The 19,315-nt window shown below is 33.1% G+C and overlaps 1 protein-coding gene across 1 annotated transcript; it reads left to right on the forward strand.

The window, feature by feature from the left end:
* The first annotated feature begins 2,247 nt into the window (after window positions 1-2,247).
* On the forward strand, window positions 2,248-4,385 carry LOC115969873 (protein ODORANT1). Its single transcript, XM_031089508.1, has 2 exons — window positions 2,248-2,756; window positions 3,440-4,385. The coding sequence occupies exons 1-2, from the start codon at window positions 2,494-2,496 to the stop codon at window positions 3,966-3,968; spliced, it is 792 nt and encodes a 263-aa protein (XP_030945368.1). The 5' UTR covers window positions 2,248-2,493; the 3' UTR covers window positions 3,969-4,385.
* The last annotated feature ends 14,930 nt before the right edge of the window (window positions 4,386-19,315 follow it).

Raw genomic sequence — 19,315 nt, forward strand, 5'->3', positions numbered from 1 at the left:
ATTCTTTAAGATTTAAGAAAGCATGTCTACTATATCAAAAAGAAAAAAGAAAAAAGAAAAAAAAAGCATGTCTACATTGTACTAACATAAAATGTAGTTTCTTTGTCTAGTGTAATATTTAAGCCTGCGTGGATTTGTATTCTTTTGAATTTTAGTTGTGCAAGTATCGTATGGTCGTATATTTAATCTCACATTGTATTTAAATAGTAAGATAATCTTAAACCCCTTAAATGATTAAGAGAACCCCTGAATGTAATATATAAAAATTAGTTATTTTAGGATATTACACATGCAATGTATTAATGTTAACAAATGTAATGCCTCCCATTGGATTGATTAGTTTAGATGTGACTAGCGCTTTCCTTGAGATTTACTAGTCCCACATCAAACATATGTTGGGTTGATTTAAGTTAGCATTTTTCCTTAGGTCTCTTCTGTATATATAATTAGAGTTTCGTAAGTTTTATTGAGCTACAATATGTATTTTTAAGTCTAAGATAAAGACTCAAGTTCAGCTCAAAGAAAGAAAAGTTTCTAGACTCTAGACAAATGTTCAAGAACTTCCGATTGATCGACAATTAACTTGTATCAATCAAGAATTATTCTTAATCGATTGAAAATCACTCAACTTGATTCTAAAAAGGCCTAGTAATTCTTCTATTTCAACCCTAATTAATTTGTGCCCTATTTACTAGACTATATAAGGGCACATTAGAGTTGGCCAAAACGAGAGAGAGAGAGAGAGAGAGAGAGAGAGAGAGAGAGAGAGAGAGAGAGAGAGAGAGAGAGAGAGAGAGAGAGAGAGAGAGATTTGCTGCACAAATAAAGTTCAAAACCTATTTTCTCTTTATTTCACCATCACACCAGAGCTTAAGAAGTAGACCTAAATATGGTATTCTTGGAGATTGCTGACCGAGGCTAAAGTCACGGTATTATCTCAGTGCTACTACTGTGTAGTAAAACTTCAAGAGGTTCTAGGAGTCAATTGGAGGTTTCCGACTTGAATACAAGTGCGTCATCCATGAAGGCATCCATATATTGATAAGTTCAAAGGTTTTGGAGCAATATAACATTTTTGCTATAAGGTGTTAATTCACTGCATAATAAACCACCAAGGTCTAAATTTTCCAACACTTGACATATGGTTACGTGAAATGTCATCAAGATCATATGACAGTTTTTATTTTTTATATTTATGAAATAAAATTAAATGCAATATATTATAATCCAAACAAGTTAAAATGAATAATGATTTTACAATATATATATATATATATATATATATAGATTTAGATCCTCTAGATTTTCTAGGGTACTCTATCAATAGATTTTCTTAAATCCTAACTACACTTTAATGATTTAATAGTCTAGATTCTACCAAGTCAGCATTCCACTAATAATATTTTTAAAATAATAAAATAATGTTGCAAACAAAACAACGAAAATTTAAAAAAATTTATTTGGTAGAGTGTTTTAAGAAATCTAGAAGATTCAAATCCATATATATATATATATATATATATATATTTCAGATTATGAATTAATTTGAAAAGTCATGATATTTATAAAGTTTCCGATAAGGAAACTTTAAAATTATTGATTACATGCAGTACTGAATTGAACTTGAACTTCAAAATCACAAACTTCAAACTAGTTTGTGATTTTGTGTGTCTCGCAAGTGAATTGAACTTGACAGCAAACGCTTTCAAGTTGGGACAACTATAGCATTCCAAAGTTGGGCTCAAAGTCACATTGATTTTCTAAATATTAATTCCTACTCATTTTCCAACATTTTTTGTGATTAGAGGTTAAAAGAATTGTCCATGCCTCAACAAACTCATCAAGATGATAACAAGATTAGTTGGCTAATTTAGTTTTCTTCAACATGAAAGCAAAACCATATTTGATCTTAAGGCTTAATTCCTATAAATTAACAAGCAGTTCATGTTGTGTGTGCATGCCAACACTAATAGCAAGCAATGTTTATTTTTTTGCTAAAAGACTAAATTAGCAATTTAGCAAGCTGCAATACTATATAGCTTATTTCACAACAAGGACAAGTAAACGTGGTGATGACGAAATGGGTGATGGAATGGTTGAGTAAGAGTGCAATCTGGGGGAGTGGGTTTGTGTAGGAAAATGGGAATAAGGAAATTTTTTTTGGATGCTTACATGTCTTGCTCTGCCCTTGCCCCTTGGGTCATAAATCTTTCACAATCATGCAATTTGTGTAGCGGGACACACCAGAACCCCCATTTTAGTTCCCACATCCCTTTCACAACCCAATGGTGGTCCCACAGACCTCTCTCTCTCTCTTTTGTGCCCATCATATATAATTGCCTTTTGAGTGTCTTCATATTATATATACAACAATTGTGGCTGGGAAAGTTGAGGGCTTTATATAAAGGTGGGTGTGGGGCTTTTGGGTCATTACAAGTAGCCAGAGTAAGACTTTGTATTAGACCTTGTAATACTAGAGAGTGCTCTACTGATATGGGGAGGCAACCATGCTGTGACAAACTTGGTGTAAAGAAAGGTCCATGGACAGCTGAGGAAGACAAGAAACTCATCAACTTCATTCTCACCAATGGCCAGTGCTGTTGGCGTGCCGTCCCTAAGCTCGCCGGCCTCAGACGCTGCGGTAAGAGTTGTCGGCTTCGTTGGACAAACTATCTTCGCCCTGACCTAAAGAGAGGCCTCCTTAGTGAAGCTGAAGAACAATTGGTCATTGATCTTCATGCGCGTCTTGGCAATAGGTCATTACTCAAATTTCTTTGTGATTTATTTGCTTCTTTATCACTCTGCATTAATGTTGCGTTTGGAGTATTTTTTAGCTTAAATGATGATTTAATTAATGATGTTTGGCGAATTATTTTTTTCTTCTTCTTTGTACAAGTTTTTTGACCTTGATGATATTTCAAATCTATTAAATTATCTTATTGTGAGGTGCAACCTTGGTTAAAACTTTCTTGTCTTCAATCATAAGGTTGAAAAAGATAAAAATACATTTTAAAATAAAGTACTTAATTGACAACTATAAGTGAAGCGTTTGAAAAAACCACACACCTTTGGTTTACAAAGTTTGTTTTCCACAATACTTAAATTTGAATGGGATATAAGGAAGCTTGCGGTTCAAATCATAGCACTTAGACTGACGCACGTTATACTGTCCACTTGGTTGATGTTATGTGTTTGAAAAGGGAATACTACCAACTAGGATAGCAGCCTATTGACTATACTCATGGTGATTATTTGCTTATTAATTTAATGTTTATTTTCCAATAATACATCTATTATCTTAAAGAGTCAATCAAACAATTTGCTTGCTTAAGATTAAAGAGAAAAACCTTTTCATCAAAGCAAGTCATATTAATTGTTATCATCATTAGTACAATATTTCTTGAGCTTATCGGTTTTATTCCATTCTATTCTTAATTAGGTGGTCCAAGATTGCAGCCAGATTACCAGGAAGAACTGATAACGAGATTAAGAATCATTGGAACACACATATCAAGAAAAAGCTTCTGAAGATGGGAATTGATCCTGTGACTCATGAACCCCTTAATAAAGAAGCTGTGTCCGATGAAACCCCATCCCATTTGCAACAATCTGGCAACCATTGTTTGCAGGAAAATGATAGTGTCATCCACTCAGAGGAAAATTCAAGCTCACCCACTGAAAATTGTTCTAGTACTGATGATCATGATTCGCTTTTGTTAGATAATATTTGCAACAATGAATCTTTAATGAGCAGCTTGTGGATTGACGAAGCTCCCTTAGTGAATACATCTTGGGAAAACCAGACAAATGGAGAAAATATTGATCACCTGCGCATGCCATCTTTGGAGGATAATTATTCATGGTTGTTGGATTGTCAGGATTTTGGTATTCAAGATTTTGGTTACGATTGTTTCAGTGATGCTGAATTAAACGTATTAAGCTCATTAGAGATGGGAGAAAAGCACTAGATCGTAGAATATATATTATACGTCTCTAGCTATACCCTACTGGAAAAATATCACCAAGAAGACAAGGAAGTTTAATTACTAAGCTTCTAATGTGTACATGTTTCGAAGTACCATGTCTTTCTCAGTCCATGTGCTTAGTGTTTATCTGTTATGTTCCAGAATATTCTTGGATGGTGGAAAGTGAACCTTGCCTCCTGTGATGTTCCGCACCAACAAGATCAAACAGTTCGTACAAAAGCAAATCATTAAAATGTGATATTATTTGGTTCCTGAATGTTTGTACTCGTATGTTAAAGGTAGGGACACGGGGGACACTGTCCAAATGTTTAGTGGGATTCGTAGATATGAATCCTTTTGTATATATGCTGTATTTTACGTTTAAAATAAAGGGAAAAGGTCCTTTTGTTTTGTTTAAAACTCATGCATTTAGAAATTAACGAATAACTTTTGCTTTCTTCTAATTTGTTTATTGAGAGAGAGAGAGAGAGAGAGAGGTGCTTATGATGATGGTGACAACAATAGTGATGTGGTTCATGTAGGAAGAGAGCACGGGTCATATGAGGTCGGTCAGGACAATAGATCAGGTTTTCTAATTCTACAACCATTCTCGTCCGTAAAAATATGTAGGATCTCCAATTGCTTTGTCATTTAATAATGTTAGTCGGTTTTGTCAATGAGGGAGAAAGGTGGCCTAAACAAGGAAAAGGAGTAAAAACGACACATGTTAAAGTAAAAAAAAAAAAAAGCAATGGGAGAGACTACAGCTGTTTTTAGTTCGATTGAAATATATTTTGCATTTAAGGGTGTTTGGGGTGATGGAAAATGTTGGCCAATCGGAAATTGTTTTTTGATTGAATGTAAAATAAAGGCATTTATGGTAGAAATTGGTTTATACTTTCATTTTTCTTAAACCATTTTTCTCTAGTTTCACTCAAAATTTATCAACTGAACCTCCACCTCTCACTTTCATTGTCTACCACCTAACCACCACCCCTTACTAGCGTTCTTGGTGGTCACCAACCACTGTCACCAGTGGCCAGTGGCCACTGCTATTGCTTGTACTTGATCACATTTTTTAAAATCTAATTTAAAAAAAAAAATTATTTGTAGATGAGAAAATATGTTTTTCAAAGCATTTTCAAGAATGTAATTTTGGCGCGATGGTTACTTCACAAGTACAAAGTTCTTGTGGGGTGGGGGGGCAAGCAGGGACGAACCTATGTGAGGGCCCGGGCTCCCCTGGTCCAATTTTTTTTTTTGTTATTATATATTTTATTTTTGTAGTTGGCCCTCCTTCTAAAACCTTAGGCCTCTTCTCCTCAATAAGCTTAATTAGCACCACTCAAATAGCAACTATTTAACCCAAAAACTCAACAAAAGTAATATATAACAAAAAAAAAAAAAAAAATTCACAATGGTGATTGTATTTTAGCAAAAAAAAAAAAAAAAAAAAAAAAAAAAAAACTAATTTACCACCAAAGAATAAAAAAATCATGTGTTATTGGCGAAACTAAAGCTAAATTTTTTGCAACTATCAATTGACTGTAGCAAGTTGTTAAAAATAAAATAAAATATTTTATTCAGATTATATCTCTTCCTTCAATTGAAAAACTCAAATTCTCTCTCTTCCTTTATTATTTTAATGAGTTGTTTATATTATTTTAAATGAAGTGATAAAAAAAAATAACATTTGATTTAGATGTATTGTAAAGTGAGGCGGTAAAATAAATAAAGAAACTTTTTGAGACTGGTGCTAAAAGCTAAAATTTTTAATATCACCACTGTGAATGCTCTAACTTATAAAAAAAAAAAAAAAAAAAAAAAAAAACCTAGCTAGCCTAGTATTAAAAAAAAAATTTTATTTTTATTTTTTATTTTTTTGTCTTTGTTGATAAATGATTGCATCTTAATATATTTAGAAACAATGATTTTGTGTTTTTATAATTTTTTAATACTATATGGATGCATATTTAGAGTTTTTTTTTTTTTTTTCTTTTCTTTATACTCCGGCTCCTATTAGCTTAAAATCCTGGGTCTATCCCCAGGGGCAAGGGTCAGAATTCAAGTCTCTAGAAAGAAATTTCACATACACATATATACTTAAATTAAGTTAGAGTAGAATTTCTATTTTTTATTAAAAAAAATGCAACGAAACACAAAAAAAAATATTTTCCAGAGTATTTTAAAAAACGCAACTAAATACTAGAAAATAATTTAAAAAAAAAAAATATTTTCACCAAAAAATATTTTACAATCCAAATCAAACTAAACCCAACCTACGACTCCTGAAAACACCTAAATTAGATCTCACACATGACTCTCCCAAAGTGGTTGCAATGGACGACACGCCCTTGTTAGGGGCTCTTACAGTAAAAACAAAAAACTAGTCAATTGATTTAGATGGTTTACCTTTCTGTCAAGGCGTCAACCAGGGGCGGCACTAGGGAGTAAGGGGTTTCATTTGGCCCCAGCCCCACCAAAATCCTCGTATACCAAGGTAGTCAATACCGTACCGGTACCGACCGTACTGGCCGATATGTACCGTACCGTACCGGTATGTATACCAGTATCGAAACATCAACGTTTCATACCGGTTTAAATACCAGCCGTACCGGCCATTTTCAGGCAATACCGGGCGTACCGGCCGGTACAGAAAAAAGTTTTTTTTTTAAAGTTTTGTAATTTTTGAATTTTTATTAGGGCAGAATGATAACTTATTTGCATTAACTTATTAGTATTATTTGTTTTCTTAGTATGCAATAGTAACTTTTAAGCTTTCTATTTTTTATATTGTGTTTTTTTCTTTTTTCTTTTAATTGATACTAAAGTCTAAAACCATGAATAATTAGTTCTGAATTGAGAAAATGTTTTATGGTAAACTTTTATATTTATTATAATATACACACACACACATACACATTCATACATACATACATACATATATATTTATTTATTTATAAATATAAAAATAGCGGTAAACCCGAAACGGTATACCGGTATTGACCGGTATCCGAAATATATCGTACCGTTGGCCAAACCGGTACAACCTCCAATACTGTATTGACTTCCTTGCCGTATACATCAATGTTCTCTTTCTTTTGTTATCTATTTTGATGTATTATTTTGTATATATTTCTTTTATATATCAATCAAGTTTAAATGATTAAAAAAAATAGAAAGAAAATCTTATAAATAATTTTTAAGATTCAAAAGATATAAAAGAAAAAAAAAAAAAAGGTTTTGCCCAAGGTTGTGAAACAACAAAATCCGACAACCACAACGATGGGATCTATAAGTTCTCATTACCATTTTGTTTCTGTACGTATGAATTTAGTAGCCTACAATCTTGACTCGTGTGAAACAATATTTAAACATGGTAATTGAGAAAAAAAAGTGATAAGCCGACATCCCTTTTATGTTTGTTTCAAACTATATATATATATATATATATATATATATATATATTATTTCCAAATTATAATGTCCTACATACGTGACAATTGGCTTGCAATGACATCAGTTTTACATTTTTTTTTCTTTTCAAAGTATAATTATAAAAAGAAAAGTTCTTCATGATTATCTACCAACTAATGATATCATCCTATTACCATAAAGAATAAAATACTATATATTATAATCAAGAATATATGTTGGAGTACACATTTTGGTACAAAATTCATTGCGCTTTTACTGTTTATTTTGGTGATACATTCTAAATGAGTGAGCACAGAGTAAAACTTGAGTTGCGGATTTTTCCCAGATATATATATATATATATATATATATTTTTGTGGGGGGGGGGGGGTGGTTGGTCAAAGATCATTGCCTTAGTGTATTCCCATATGGTGCTTAGTTCCTTGAACTTTTTCTATAAATTCACACGTAAAAATTAACCTACATATATATATATATATATATATATATATATATTCAAATCGTCCATGAAAAAAAAATCCATATTCAGCTCGCTACAAATATTCATTTTCTTAAAAAAAAAAAAAAAATGTTATAGTGACCCTTCAGAAGCAGCGAGCACCGTAGATCTTTTATCATATTTTTCAATGGTTTTATTCTTTCAATTATTCTCCTTCTATCTCTGATAATAAATATTTTAATAGAATGACTAAAAAATATGGAGTGAGATGTGGGATATATTTGAAAAGTTGGTAGTTAAATTAGACAAATGGATTTCTCTGAAAATTGTCCAAGAGTTAAAAGATGAGATGCAAATGCTCCTTACCCAAAAACCTATAATTGAAAAGTTGCATCTTAAATCTACAAAGAAATTAAATATAGCTTTAGTTTACCAGAAACTATCCCGTAAAAAAAGTGTACTAGAAACTAATTTTTAAAAATTAAATATATATTTTAATAAGTAAGAAAGATAAATATGTTGGGCTTTGTGAAGCCTAGTTTTGTTTGATTCAGTTCGACGACCCGACCCGATTCAAATAATATTGCGTGGTTTTTAATGGGAGATTTACTGAGACTTAGTCCTCGGAGCAGAAGTTTGAGCCGATAGGCCCAAGCCGGATAATAATGAAATCCCTGATAATAGTGAAATTCCTGCAACTCCGTGGACGTAGGCAAATTGCCGAACCACGTAAATATTATCTTGTGTGTGTGATTGTTTTTCTTTGACGTGTGTTTTCTCAATTTTTTGTTTCCCACAGGTTGGGAATTCGGTTTAATTCCCTACAACTGATATCAGAGCCTAGGGTTAGGTTTGAGTGGGAGCAATGGCAGAGGAAGTAGGAAAGGCGTCTGGAATAGAAAAGTTCGATGGCATAGACTTTGGATTTTGGAGGATGCAAATCGAGGATTACCTTTATGGGAGGAAGATGCATCTGCCGCTTCTAGGGGAAAAACTTGAGGCTATAAAGGCTGAGGAATGGGCTCTTCTTGACAGACAGGTATTGGGAGTTATTAGGTTAACTCTGTCTAGGTTTGTTGCACACAATCTTGTAAAGGAGAAGACCACAGCAGATCTGATGAAGGTTGTGTCCGGTATGTATGAAAAGCCGTCCGCAAACAACAAGGTGCATCTGATGAAGAAATTGTTCAATTTGAAGATGGCAGAGAATGCCTCTGTAGCACAACATCTGAATGAATTCAATACTATCACAAATCAATTGTTGTCTGTAGAAATTAATTTTGATGATGAGATTCGTGCTCTGATCGTTTTGGCTTCTTTGCCAAACAGTTGGGAGGCAATGAGGATGGTAGTAAGCAATTCTACAGGAAAAGAAAAGCTGAAGTACAATGACATACGAGATTTAATTCTAGTTGAGGAGATTCGTAGAATAGATGCAGGCGAAACCTCAAGATCTGGTTTTGCCCTAAACCTTGAGACAAGAGGCAGAGGTAATTTCAGAAATTTTAATCGGAACAGAAGCAAATCTAGATTAGGCTAACAAGTACAATGTTGGAACTGTGGGAAAATATGTCACTTTAGGAATCAATGCAAAAGTCCTAAGAAGAAGAATGGAGATGATTCTGCTAATGCTGTAACAGAAGAGGTACATGATGCATTACTTCTTGCAGTAGACAGTTCACTTGATGATTGGGTTTTGGATTCAGGAGTTTCGTTTCATACCACTCCATACCGAGAAATCATACAAAATTATGTTGCAGGTGATTTTGGTAAGGTGTATTTGGCTGATGGTTCAGCCTTGGATGTTGTAGGTATGGGAGACGTTCGGATATTGTTGCCCAATGGATCTGTTTGGTTACTGGAGAATGTTTGACATATTCCTGACCTGAGGAGGAATCTGATTTTTGTTGGACAACTTGATGATGAAGGATATGCGATACTATTTGTTGGTGGTATTTGGAAGGTTACAAAGGGAGTTAGGGTATTGGCTCGTGGAAAGAAGACCGGTACTCTGTATATGACCTCATGTCCAAGAGACATAATTGCAGTTGCTGATGCAAGTACTGATACAAGCCTATGACACTGCAGACTTGGTCACATGAGTAAGAAAGGGATGAAGATGCTGCTGTCAAAAGGAAAACTACCAGAATTGAAGTCCATTAATTTTGACATGTGTGAAAGTTGCATCTTAGGAAAGCAGAAAAAGGTAAGCTTTTTGAAAACTGACAGGACACTGAAGGTGGAAAAATTGGAATTAGTACATACTGATTTGTGGGGGCCTTCTCCGGTTGCATCCCTTGAAGGTTCAAGGTACTACATCACTTTCATTGATGACTCAAGCAGAAAGGTATGAGTTTATTTTCTAAAAAATAAATCTAATGTATTTGAAACTTTTAAAAAGTGGAAGGCCATGGTTGAAACAGAAACAGGTTTGAAAGTAAAATGTTTGAGGTCAGATAATGGAGGAGAGTACATAGATGGAGGGTTTAGTGAGTATTGTGTTGCACAGGGAATTAGGATGGAAAAGACCATTCTTGGGACACCACAGCAGAATGGTGTGGCTGAGCGCATGAATAGAACTCTCAATGAGCGTGCTAGAAGTATGAGGTTGCATGCTGGACTACTAAAAACTTTCTAGGCTGATGCTGTTAGCACTACAGCTTACCTGATAAACCGAGGACCATCAGTTCCCATGGAGTTCAGACTTCCTGAGGAGGTTTGGAGCGGTAAAGAGGTAAAGTTTTCACACTTAAAAGTTTTTGGTTGTGTTTCTTATGTTCATATTGATTCTAATGCTTGTAGTAAACTTGATGCAAAGTCTAAAATATGTTTTTACATTGGCTATGGTGATGAGAAATTTGGCTATAGGTTTTGGGATGAACAAAACAGGAAAATCATCAGAAGTAGAAATGTGATATTTAATGAACAGGTTATGTACAAGGACAGGTCAACTGAGTGTCAGATATTACAGAGATAGATTAAAAGAAATCTGAGTTTGTCAACTTAGATGAATTGACTGAAGGTACTGTCCAGAAAAGGGGTGAAGAAGATAAGAAGAATGTAAATTCACAGGTAGATCTGAGTACACCTGTAGCTGAAGTCCGCAGATCTTCTAGGAACATTAGACCTCCACAGCGTTATTCACCCATTCTAAATTATCTCCTGTTGACTGATGGTGGTGAGCTAGAGTGTTATGATGAAGTCTTGCAAGATGAGAATTCAAGCAAGTGGGAGTTAGCCATAAAGGATGAGATGGATTCCTTGTTGGGGAATCAGACATGGGAATTGACTAAATTACCAGTAAGAAAGAAGGTTTTGCACAACAAGTGGGTATACAGAATAAAGAATGAGCATGATGGTAGCAAACGTTACAAGGCTAGATTAGTTGTTAAAGGGTTCCAGCAAAAGGAAGGCATTGACTACACAGAGATATTTTCTCCAGTTGTGAAGATGTCAACAATCAGACTGGTACTGGGAATGGTGGCTGCAGAAAACTTACATCTTGAACAGTTAGATGTGAAGACGGTATTCCTTCATGGTGACTTGGAGGAAGACCTTTACATGATTCAGTCAGAAGGGTTCATTGCTCAAGGACAAGAGAATCTAGTTTGCAAACTAAGAAAGAGCTTATATGGCTTAAAACAAGCTCCTAGACAGTGGTATAAGAAATTTGACAGTTTTATGCATAGAATTGGGTTCAAGAGATGTGAAGCTGATCATTGTTGCTATGTTAAGTCTTTTGACAATTCTTACATCATATTACTGTTGTATATGGATGATATGCTTATTGCAGGGTCTAGCATTGAGAAGATTAATAATCTGAAGAAGCAATTGTCCAAACAGTTTGCAATGAATGATTTGGGAGCTTCAAAGCAAATCCTTGGTATGAGAATCATTAGAGACAAGGCTAATGGTACATTGAAACTTTCACAGTCAGAGTATGTGAAGAAAGTTCTCAGCAGGTTCAACATGAATAAAGTTAAACCAGTTAGCACACCCTTGGGTAGTCATTTCAAACTAAGCAAAGAACAGTCACCAAAGACAGAAGAAGAAAGGGACCATATGAGCAAGGTGCCTTATGCCTCAGCTATTGGCAGCTTGATGTATGCTATGGTGTGTACAAGGCCAGACATTGCACATGCAGTGGGAGTTGTGAGCAGATTCATGAGTAGGCCTGGAAAGCAGCATTGGGAGGCAGTCAAGTGGATTCTGAGATATCTGAAGGGTTCATCAAATACATGTCTTTGGTTCACAGGTGCAAGTTTGAAACTGCAGGGTTATGTAGATGCTGATTTTGCTGGTGATATTGAAAGTAGAAAGAGTACTACTGGGTTTGTTTTTACTTTGGGTGGTACAGCTATAACATGGGTTTCAAATTTACAGAAGATTGTTACTTTGTCTACTACAGAAGCTGAGTATGTTACAGCAACTGAAGCTGGAAAGGAGATGATTTGGCTACATAGTTTCTTAGATGAATTAGGTAAAAAGTAGAAGATGGGCATTCTACACAGTGACAGTCAGAGTGCAATCTTTCTTGCCAAAAATTCGGCTTTTCATTCAAAGTCGAAGCATATACAGACAAAATACCACCTTATCCGTTACCTTATTGAAGATAAGCTGATAATACTTGAGAAGATTTGTGGATCTAAGAACCCGGCAGACATGTTGACTAAGGGTGTCACTATTGAGAAGTTGAAGCTGTGCGCAGCTTCAATTGGTCTTCTAGCTTGAGGACAGGAGGATGAGTTGTAGGGATGAGGGATTGTTTCTTGGAGGATAGCGGTTTGATGTTGGTGATTGAACTAGTCTCCAAGTGGGAGATTTGTTGGGCTTTGTGGAGTCTAGTTTTGTTTGATCCAGTTCGACGACCCGACCGACTTGAATAATATTGCGTGGTTTTTAATGGAAGATTTACTGAGGCTTAGTCCATGGAGTGGAGCCGCAAGTTGTACTCTGTAATCTTCCTTGATAATAGTGAAATCCCTGCAACTCCGTGGACGTAGGCAAATTGCCGAACCACGTAAATATTGTCTTATGCATGTGATTGTTTTTCTTTGGCGTGTGTTTTCTCTATTTTTTGTTTCTCATAGGTTGGGAATTTGGTGAAATTCCCTACAAAATATAATCCTACTTTCAATAGTTTAAGGCATGGTTTATAGCTTCACAAAACTTTCATAAGAAAATGAATTTATAGACCCTAAGTGAGTTTTCCTTGGTGGGATAATTGGTAAATAATTGTTAATACCCAAAAAAGAAAAAAAAAATCAAGATTTTTTTATGAAAAAAAAATTAAGATTTTGAGGCTTGAAGAAGACAAATTGTAAATACGAGGAATTCATATATATATATATGAAAGAACTAAACTGCATGAACTCCAGCTCTCTCTCTCTCTCTCTCTCTCTCTCTCTCTCTCATGTTTTCCCACTCTATCATTTATTATGATTTTATTCTCTCTCTCAATGTTATTATTAATAATGACAAACAATATTATTAAACTAAAATTCAATTTAGTCCCTTTAATTGTTAAACTAGTCTTTTTTTTTTTTTTTTTTTTTAAATACTAAGTATTTTTAACACACACAGAGAAAGAGGAAATAAGTTTTTTTAAAGAAACTTACAGTGATGTATATTTAAAAGGGCCTGTTAAATTCGTCTTTAAGATTTAAGTTTTGTCAGTTTAGTCCAATCATTTGGTACAAATGAGTCAATTGGTCATTTGTCCAAACTTTTTAGCAAACCACACTATTTAACAGATCCCTATTTGATGAATATTATTTTAAAAATAAAATAAAAATTGTCTAAATGACTTGCTAATCAAATCAGACGGAATAACTAGATTGATTGATACTTAAAAGATTGAGAGACTAGATTAAGAAAAATTAAACCATATATATATTAATTTGAAAATTGAAATAAAAGTAAAGAGACTAAATTAAATTTAGCCTTCTTATTATTAATACTACAAGTACCCAAAGCCCAAACACTTGTTTATATTTTCTATAATTATTGTAAAAAATAACGATATAAAGTTCATTAACACAACTCTAAAGTTTCAACACAAACTATTCACACAAGTAAAAATATATAGGTATCATCAAGTTATTCACTCAAATCTACAAGTATTGATATTATGAAGTTCTTAACAAAAATCTAGAGATTTTTATCCAAAATAAAATCACACAAGTAAATACGAGTGAAAAATCTAAACTAAATAAGTCACTAGCACACATCCTAAAGTTCATTAACAAATATCTAGAGATTTATACACAAAAAGGAAAACCACACAAGTAAATATACAAGCGAAAATCTGAAGTAAGAAAGTCATTAAAACACATCTACAAGTAATGATATGAAAATATCAACACAAATATATAAAGTATTCTCTATTAACTTGAGTTCCATCTCATTTGGTTATTCTTTGTTAACTTCGGGTAAAATTTTGCATCGGCCAATATTTGTCATCTCATCAGATAATGGAAAATATATATGTTAGGACATCTGTGAGATTGTTAGAAACATATGTGATGTAAATTGATTAATCCTTTTACAAAACGCACTTTACTTGTAATTGGGTAGATCTAGAATGAGTTTAGTACTTCAAGAAACAAGTATTCAAACTTAGTATTGAAGCCATACAAGTTTAACCAAGAAACAAGTGAAGAAGTGTTGTTCATTAAAGCTCGACAGATGTCTCGACAGAATACTTTCTATCGAGGTTTAATGTTGAGAGTTTAGTACTTCAAGAAACAAGTATTCAAACTTAGTATTGAAGCCATACAAGTCTAACCAAGAAACAAGTGAAGAAGTGTTGTTCATTAAAACTCGACAGATGTCTCGACAGAATACTTTCTATCGAGGTTTAATGTTGAAGCTCGATAGAAGCTAAATTTGTCGAGAATTACGAAATTAGAATTTCCAGATTTGATTTCATGCATATCCATGAGTAATCGTATAGGGTTTCTTTTCTCACAACTCTAGATATATATAAGAATTATTTTAAGGGCCATCACAGGTGATGCAAAGGTTGTTGCAATTGTTACATGCATATTGTGATCGGAGATAGAAATTGCCCTAGTTTATCATATTCTCTATAGAAGCTATTGCGTCTTTGTGCTAAGAGTTTTGTAACCAAGAAACTTTTTGATCTTCATTGTTGGATGAATTGAAAAACTTTGCCACCAACATTTTCCTTAAGTTGGTATGTTAGTCACGTACTAGGATCCGTGCATTATTGGTTAGTCACATACTGGGAGCCGTGCATTGAAAGGAGAGATTGCCACTACAATATAAGTCCAATTGGGTATTGGGGTAAGGGTTCAACTGTAGATTGGTATTAGGTACTATGATTCCTTTTACTTGTAACCGTTTATTTTGATAATAGTGAATTCTCGGTAGTGGTGACCTTAAATTCACCTAGTGGGGTTTTGCCTCGGTGGTTTTCCCCATTTGTAAACAAATCACCTGTGTCAAATTTATTTTCCACTGCATTTAACTTAGTTGATGATTTGTTTGTGTTATCATACTTATTGCCAAGGTTTTCAGACCTGGACTGGACCAGGAGGTCAGACCGTGAAAACCGAGAATTGGGATGAAAATCAGTTTTTTAAGCATAAGGAATTGGATTTTTTGTTAATTCCGTGAACCCCTAAAATCGGGGTTGGACCGCACGAATCGGTGGCAAGAACCGTGAATCCCTTAGCATTTTTTTTTTAATAAAAACAACTTAACACAATTTTAATCTACTTATTTAATCATTCATCTCTTACAAGGAATAAAAAAAAAAATTATAATTAAAATCCTTCAAAGATATTCAACTTTACTTCAAAAATTAATCATAAATTTTAATGTTTTCATGGTTATTATTTTATTTTATTAACTTTCTTATTTAATTATTAAATATATGCTTGAAAATCATTAAATTTCCCTCACATATATAGATATATTGTCAATTTTGCTAGTTTTATAAATTTAATATCTATATTTAGGCTTTAATTAATTATTAAATTAATTATGACGTCATCACGGTTCAATCCTGTTCGACCTCAAAAACCTTGAACCTTTTCATTTTATGGTTCAATGAACGGTTCGGATTTGAAAATCTTGCTTATTGCATGTAATTGAATCTAATTAATTCACTTGGAAAATTAATTGATTAATTTACTAAAGCGGTCAATACATTCTTGGCCTATCAATATATTTTTTAAAATCATTTTTAAAAAGTATTTTCTATAAAAATAAAAAGAACATTAATTGTAGGTTTTAGACTTTTAGTTAACTCAGTTAGTTAAATCTTTTGTCGTTGTATAAAAAATTTGGAGTTCGAACTTCGCAACTAATGTCTTGTTTGATAATATAAAGCGGACGCCTTAAACTAAATATTTATTCTTTCTCTCTATTTATCTATTTGGAGTTCGAACTTCTCAACTAATGTCTTGTTTGATGATACAAAGCGGACGCCTTAAACTAAATATAGAGCATTAATTATGCATTATATATCACGAGTACTGTCACTATACGAGTTTGATTTTGTTTTTTCTTCTTTTCTACGACACTCCCTCAAGGCATGAGTTTAAGATAACACAAGCATGCTAGTAAGATTCCATGCACTTCTTGTTGTGCTACGCACTAACAGGATGCTACAACTATAGCTAGTAATAGGATTGGATAGTTTAAGCGTTCTCTAAAAAAATAAAAAGAGAGGATATATAATTTAAGCAGATGACAAATTTTAAGGGGTACATATTTTCCATTGGAGTTTCTTCGTCACCTTTGTCATCATTCAATCGAGGGACCTTGGAGGACAAATATATATATATATATATATATATATTTTTTTTTTTTTTTCTTAAAAGATAAAGCATGCTATCCGCACTAAATTAATTGCACTTTAAGCAAAAATCTTGATCGTGTGGATCTCTCAACCCGGTATATATGACCAATAGCTTAGTTCTAAAGTGGTGCTTATTATAAGTTTCAAAAAGCACCAAGGGCAACTCATTCTGTAATTATTTTATTTCATCGGAGGTCCCCGAAGGGACCTGTAATTATTCTATTTAGATCAATATCATTTCATGAAAGTAACATTTCTCATAGTTTTCTTAACCTAGCACCAACTGATTGATATCTTTTTTTCTTTTTCTTTTGATAAACTGAATGATATCATTTCTTGAAAGTAACATTTCTCGAGTTCTAATTGAAGTTTGGAAGTATATGAAATTGAAATTAATTTAATAGGTTTTTTTTTACTGTTTCTCCCTTTCTGTATGATTAAATGATTTATTTTCAAAGAGAAGTAGATAAGAATAACTCTTTTTTCTTTTTCTTTTTTTCCCTCTTCAAGGATCTCAAACCGGATAATTTCAAAGATTTGCTATACTATTCCCATTTTTGTTAAAGTGTCAAATTCAAGTTGTGTCACTCTCTATGCATAGACATGTTTAATAATAAACATAATAAAATATATATTAAAACTTCTTACTTAAGTTTTTTATTTATTTTTATACAAGATACTCTAGTCTAATCTAAGTGTATATGTATGTGAAACTCCTTCTTGGAGACTTGAATCTTGACTCTAGCTTGCCCCTCTCACACCCCACAAGTACTCATACTTGTGGAGTGACTATCACACCAAGGATATGTGGTGGCAAAACTTCTTACTTAAGTTGAATACTATTGATCTTTCTTTTCTTTTTTTTTCAATATTTGAAAAAACCTCATTAGTATATAATTTGGTAGATTATAATTGTGATACAATAAATTTATTTCATGATTAAAAAATAATGAAATTGAAGTTATTATGAATTGAAGGTGAACAAACTATTGTATACTTTTTCATTGAAATTATACTAGAAATAATAATAAGTTTTTGAAAGAAAACTTGGACATTTTAAATGAGCTTTAAATAGAATTAGCTAAATGTTCTTTTTTTTGGATGCATTCGAAATAGTTTTAAATGAAATAGATGTACTTTTATTTGAATTTTTAAGGGACACTTGGTATAAAATTGGAGCAAGAGAAATCTAATTTGAATAATATTTGATACCAAATTAAAGAGTAATTAAAATTTAATTTGGGTCCATTATTGATTTCTTTCTACTCTTTAATACATTATATAGATATTGGAAAAGTAAGGAATTTACTCTTAGAGAGGCCAAATAAAATAATGAATAAGTAATTTTTTTTTACATAAACTATATTCTTACTTTGTTTAGTAGTATGAAAAAGTAATATTAACAATTTAAATTTTAAATTAAATACTTTATAACCCTTGTAGGGATAAAGGCCCAAAATGACATGTTGGGCCTTGAGCTTTTGTCCGGGAACGCTGAATTGTCCGAGGAGGAGCAAGTAGTTATTGGAGGTCCCCAGTGAAAGTCTTATAAGTGAGGAACGAATGGAAGGTGATCCGAGGAAGAGCTCCTTCTCGGATATAATGAATGCAACTCGAGCATGGATTCCAGTAACTAAGGTAACCCTCCAAGAAGCTCCAGCGATAGGAACGTGTCTCATAAACATGCAAGAAGGAAGGAAACTAAAAAATATCTAAGGGAAAACTGCTACTACTGCATTAAATGCACTACAACTACTTTTCTAGCCCCATTTATGTGGAGAAGACCTCTGAACAGTGTTGCCTTGGCGAATGCAATTCACAGAAAGTTAAAGAGGGTGTCTGATGGGACAGGTACTCAAGTAAGGGCTCAGATGATCAACAAGTGTTAGATCAAGATGGTTTAAAGGGAGCTATATAACGTAAAAGATCCTCCAAGGAAAAGGAGGAGGAAAAACTGTAAACAAATCTGTAATAAAGCTTTAAGAGTAAATATTTAAGAATTAGTGTCCTCGGGCCAATCCAAGAACGTTATTCCTTAATAAACTTCTGTTATCTTTCTTTTTTTTAGCATCAAAACCTATTTTTTTGTTACTTGATTTATGAGAGCCTATTTTTCCAACTCACTCTCTACAAATTTATTGTTTTGGGCTATTTTGGGCTTAAGTCCATATACCTGTTGGGCTAGAAGTCTAAATCAGGTCCTTACAACCCTAATGTGTGTACTACAAAAAAAAAAAAAAAAAAAAAAATTATTATACTTGAAAAATTGTGTAAATGTTGACAAAAGAATTTGATATTTTTAACCTATCTTTTAATCAATAATATGTTGGTAGTAGACAAGTACATAAATAAACAATAATATTAAAAATAATTTTTTTAATTTATATTACAAGCCAAAAAGTTTAGGACTAAAATCTTTCTTTCTTTTCTTTTTTGAATATTATTATTATGAGAATCTACTAAAAATTAGGGGTGTCAATTCGGGTTAGCGTGTCAGGTTCATGTCGTGTCGAGGTAGGAGTATTCGACTAAATGACTCAACTCTAACCCGACCCATTTAATAATCGTGTCATGATCTTTCAACCCTAACCCGACCTGTTAATAAGGCGGGTTGACCTGACCCAACCCATTTAACACGCTTAA

The sequence above is a fragment of the Quercus lobata genome, chromosome 12 (genome assembly GCF_001633185.2).
Source record: "Quercus lobata isolate SW786 chromosome 12, ValleyOak3.0 Primary Assembly, whole genome shotgun sequence".
NCBI lineage: Eukaryota > Viridiplantae > Streptophyta > Magnoliopsida > Fagales > Fagaceae > Quercus > Quercus lobata.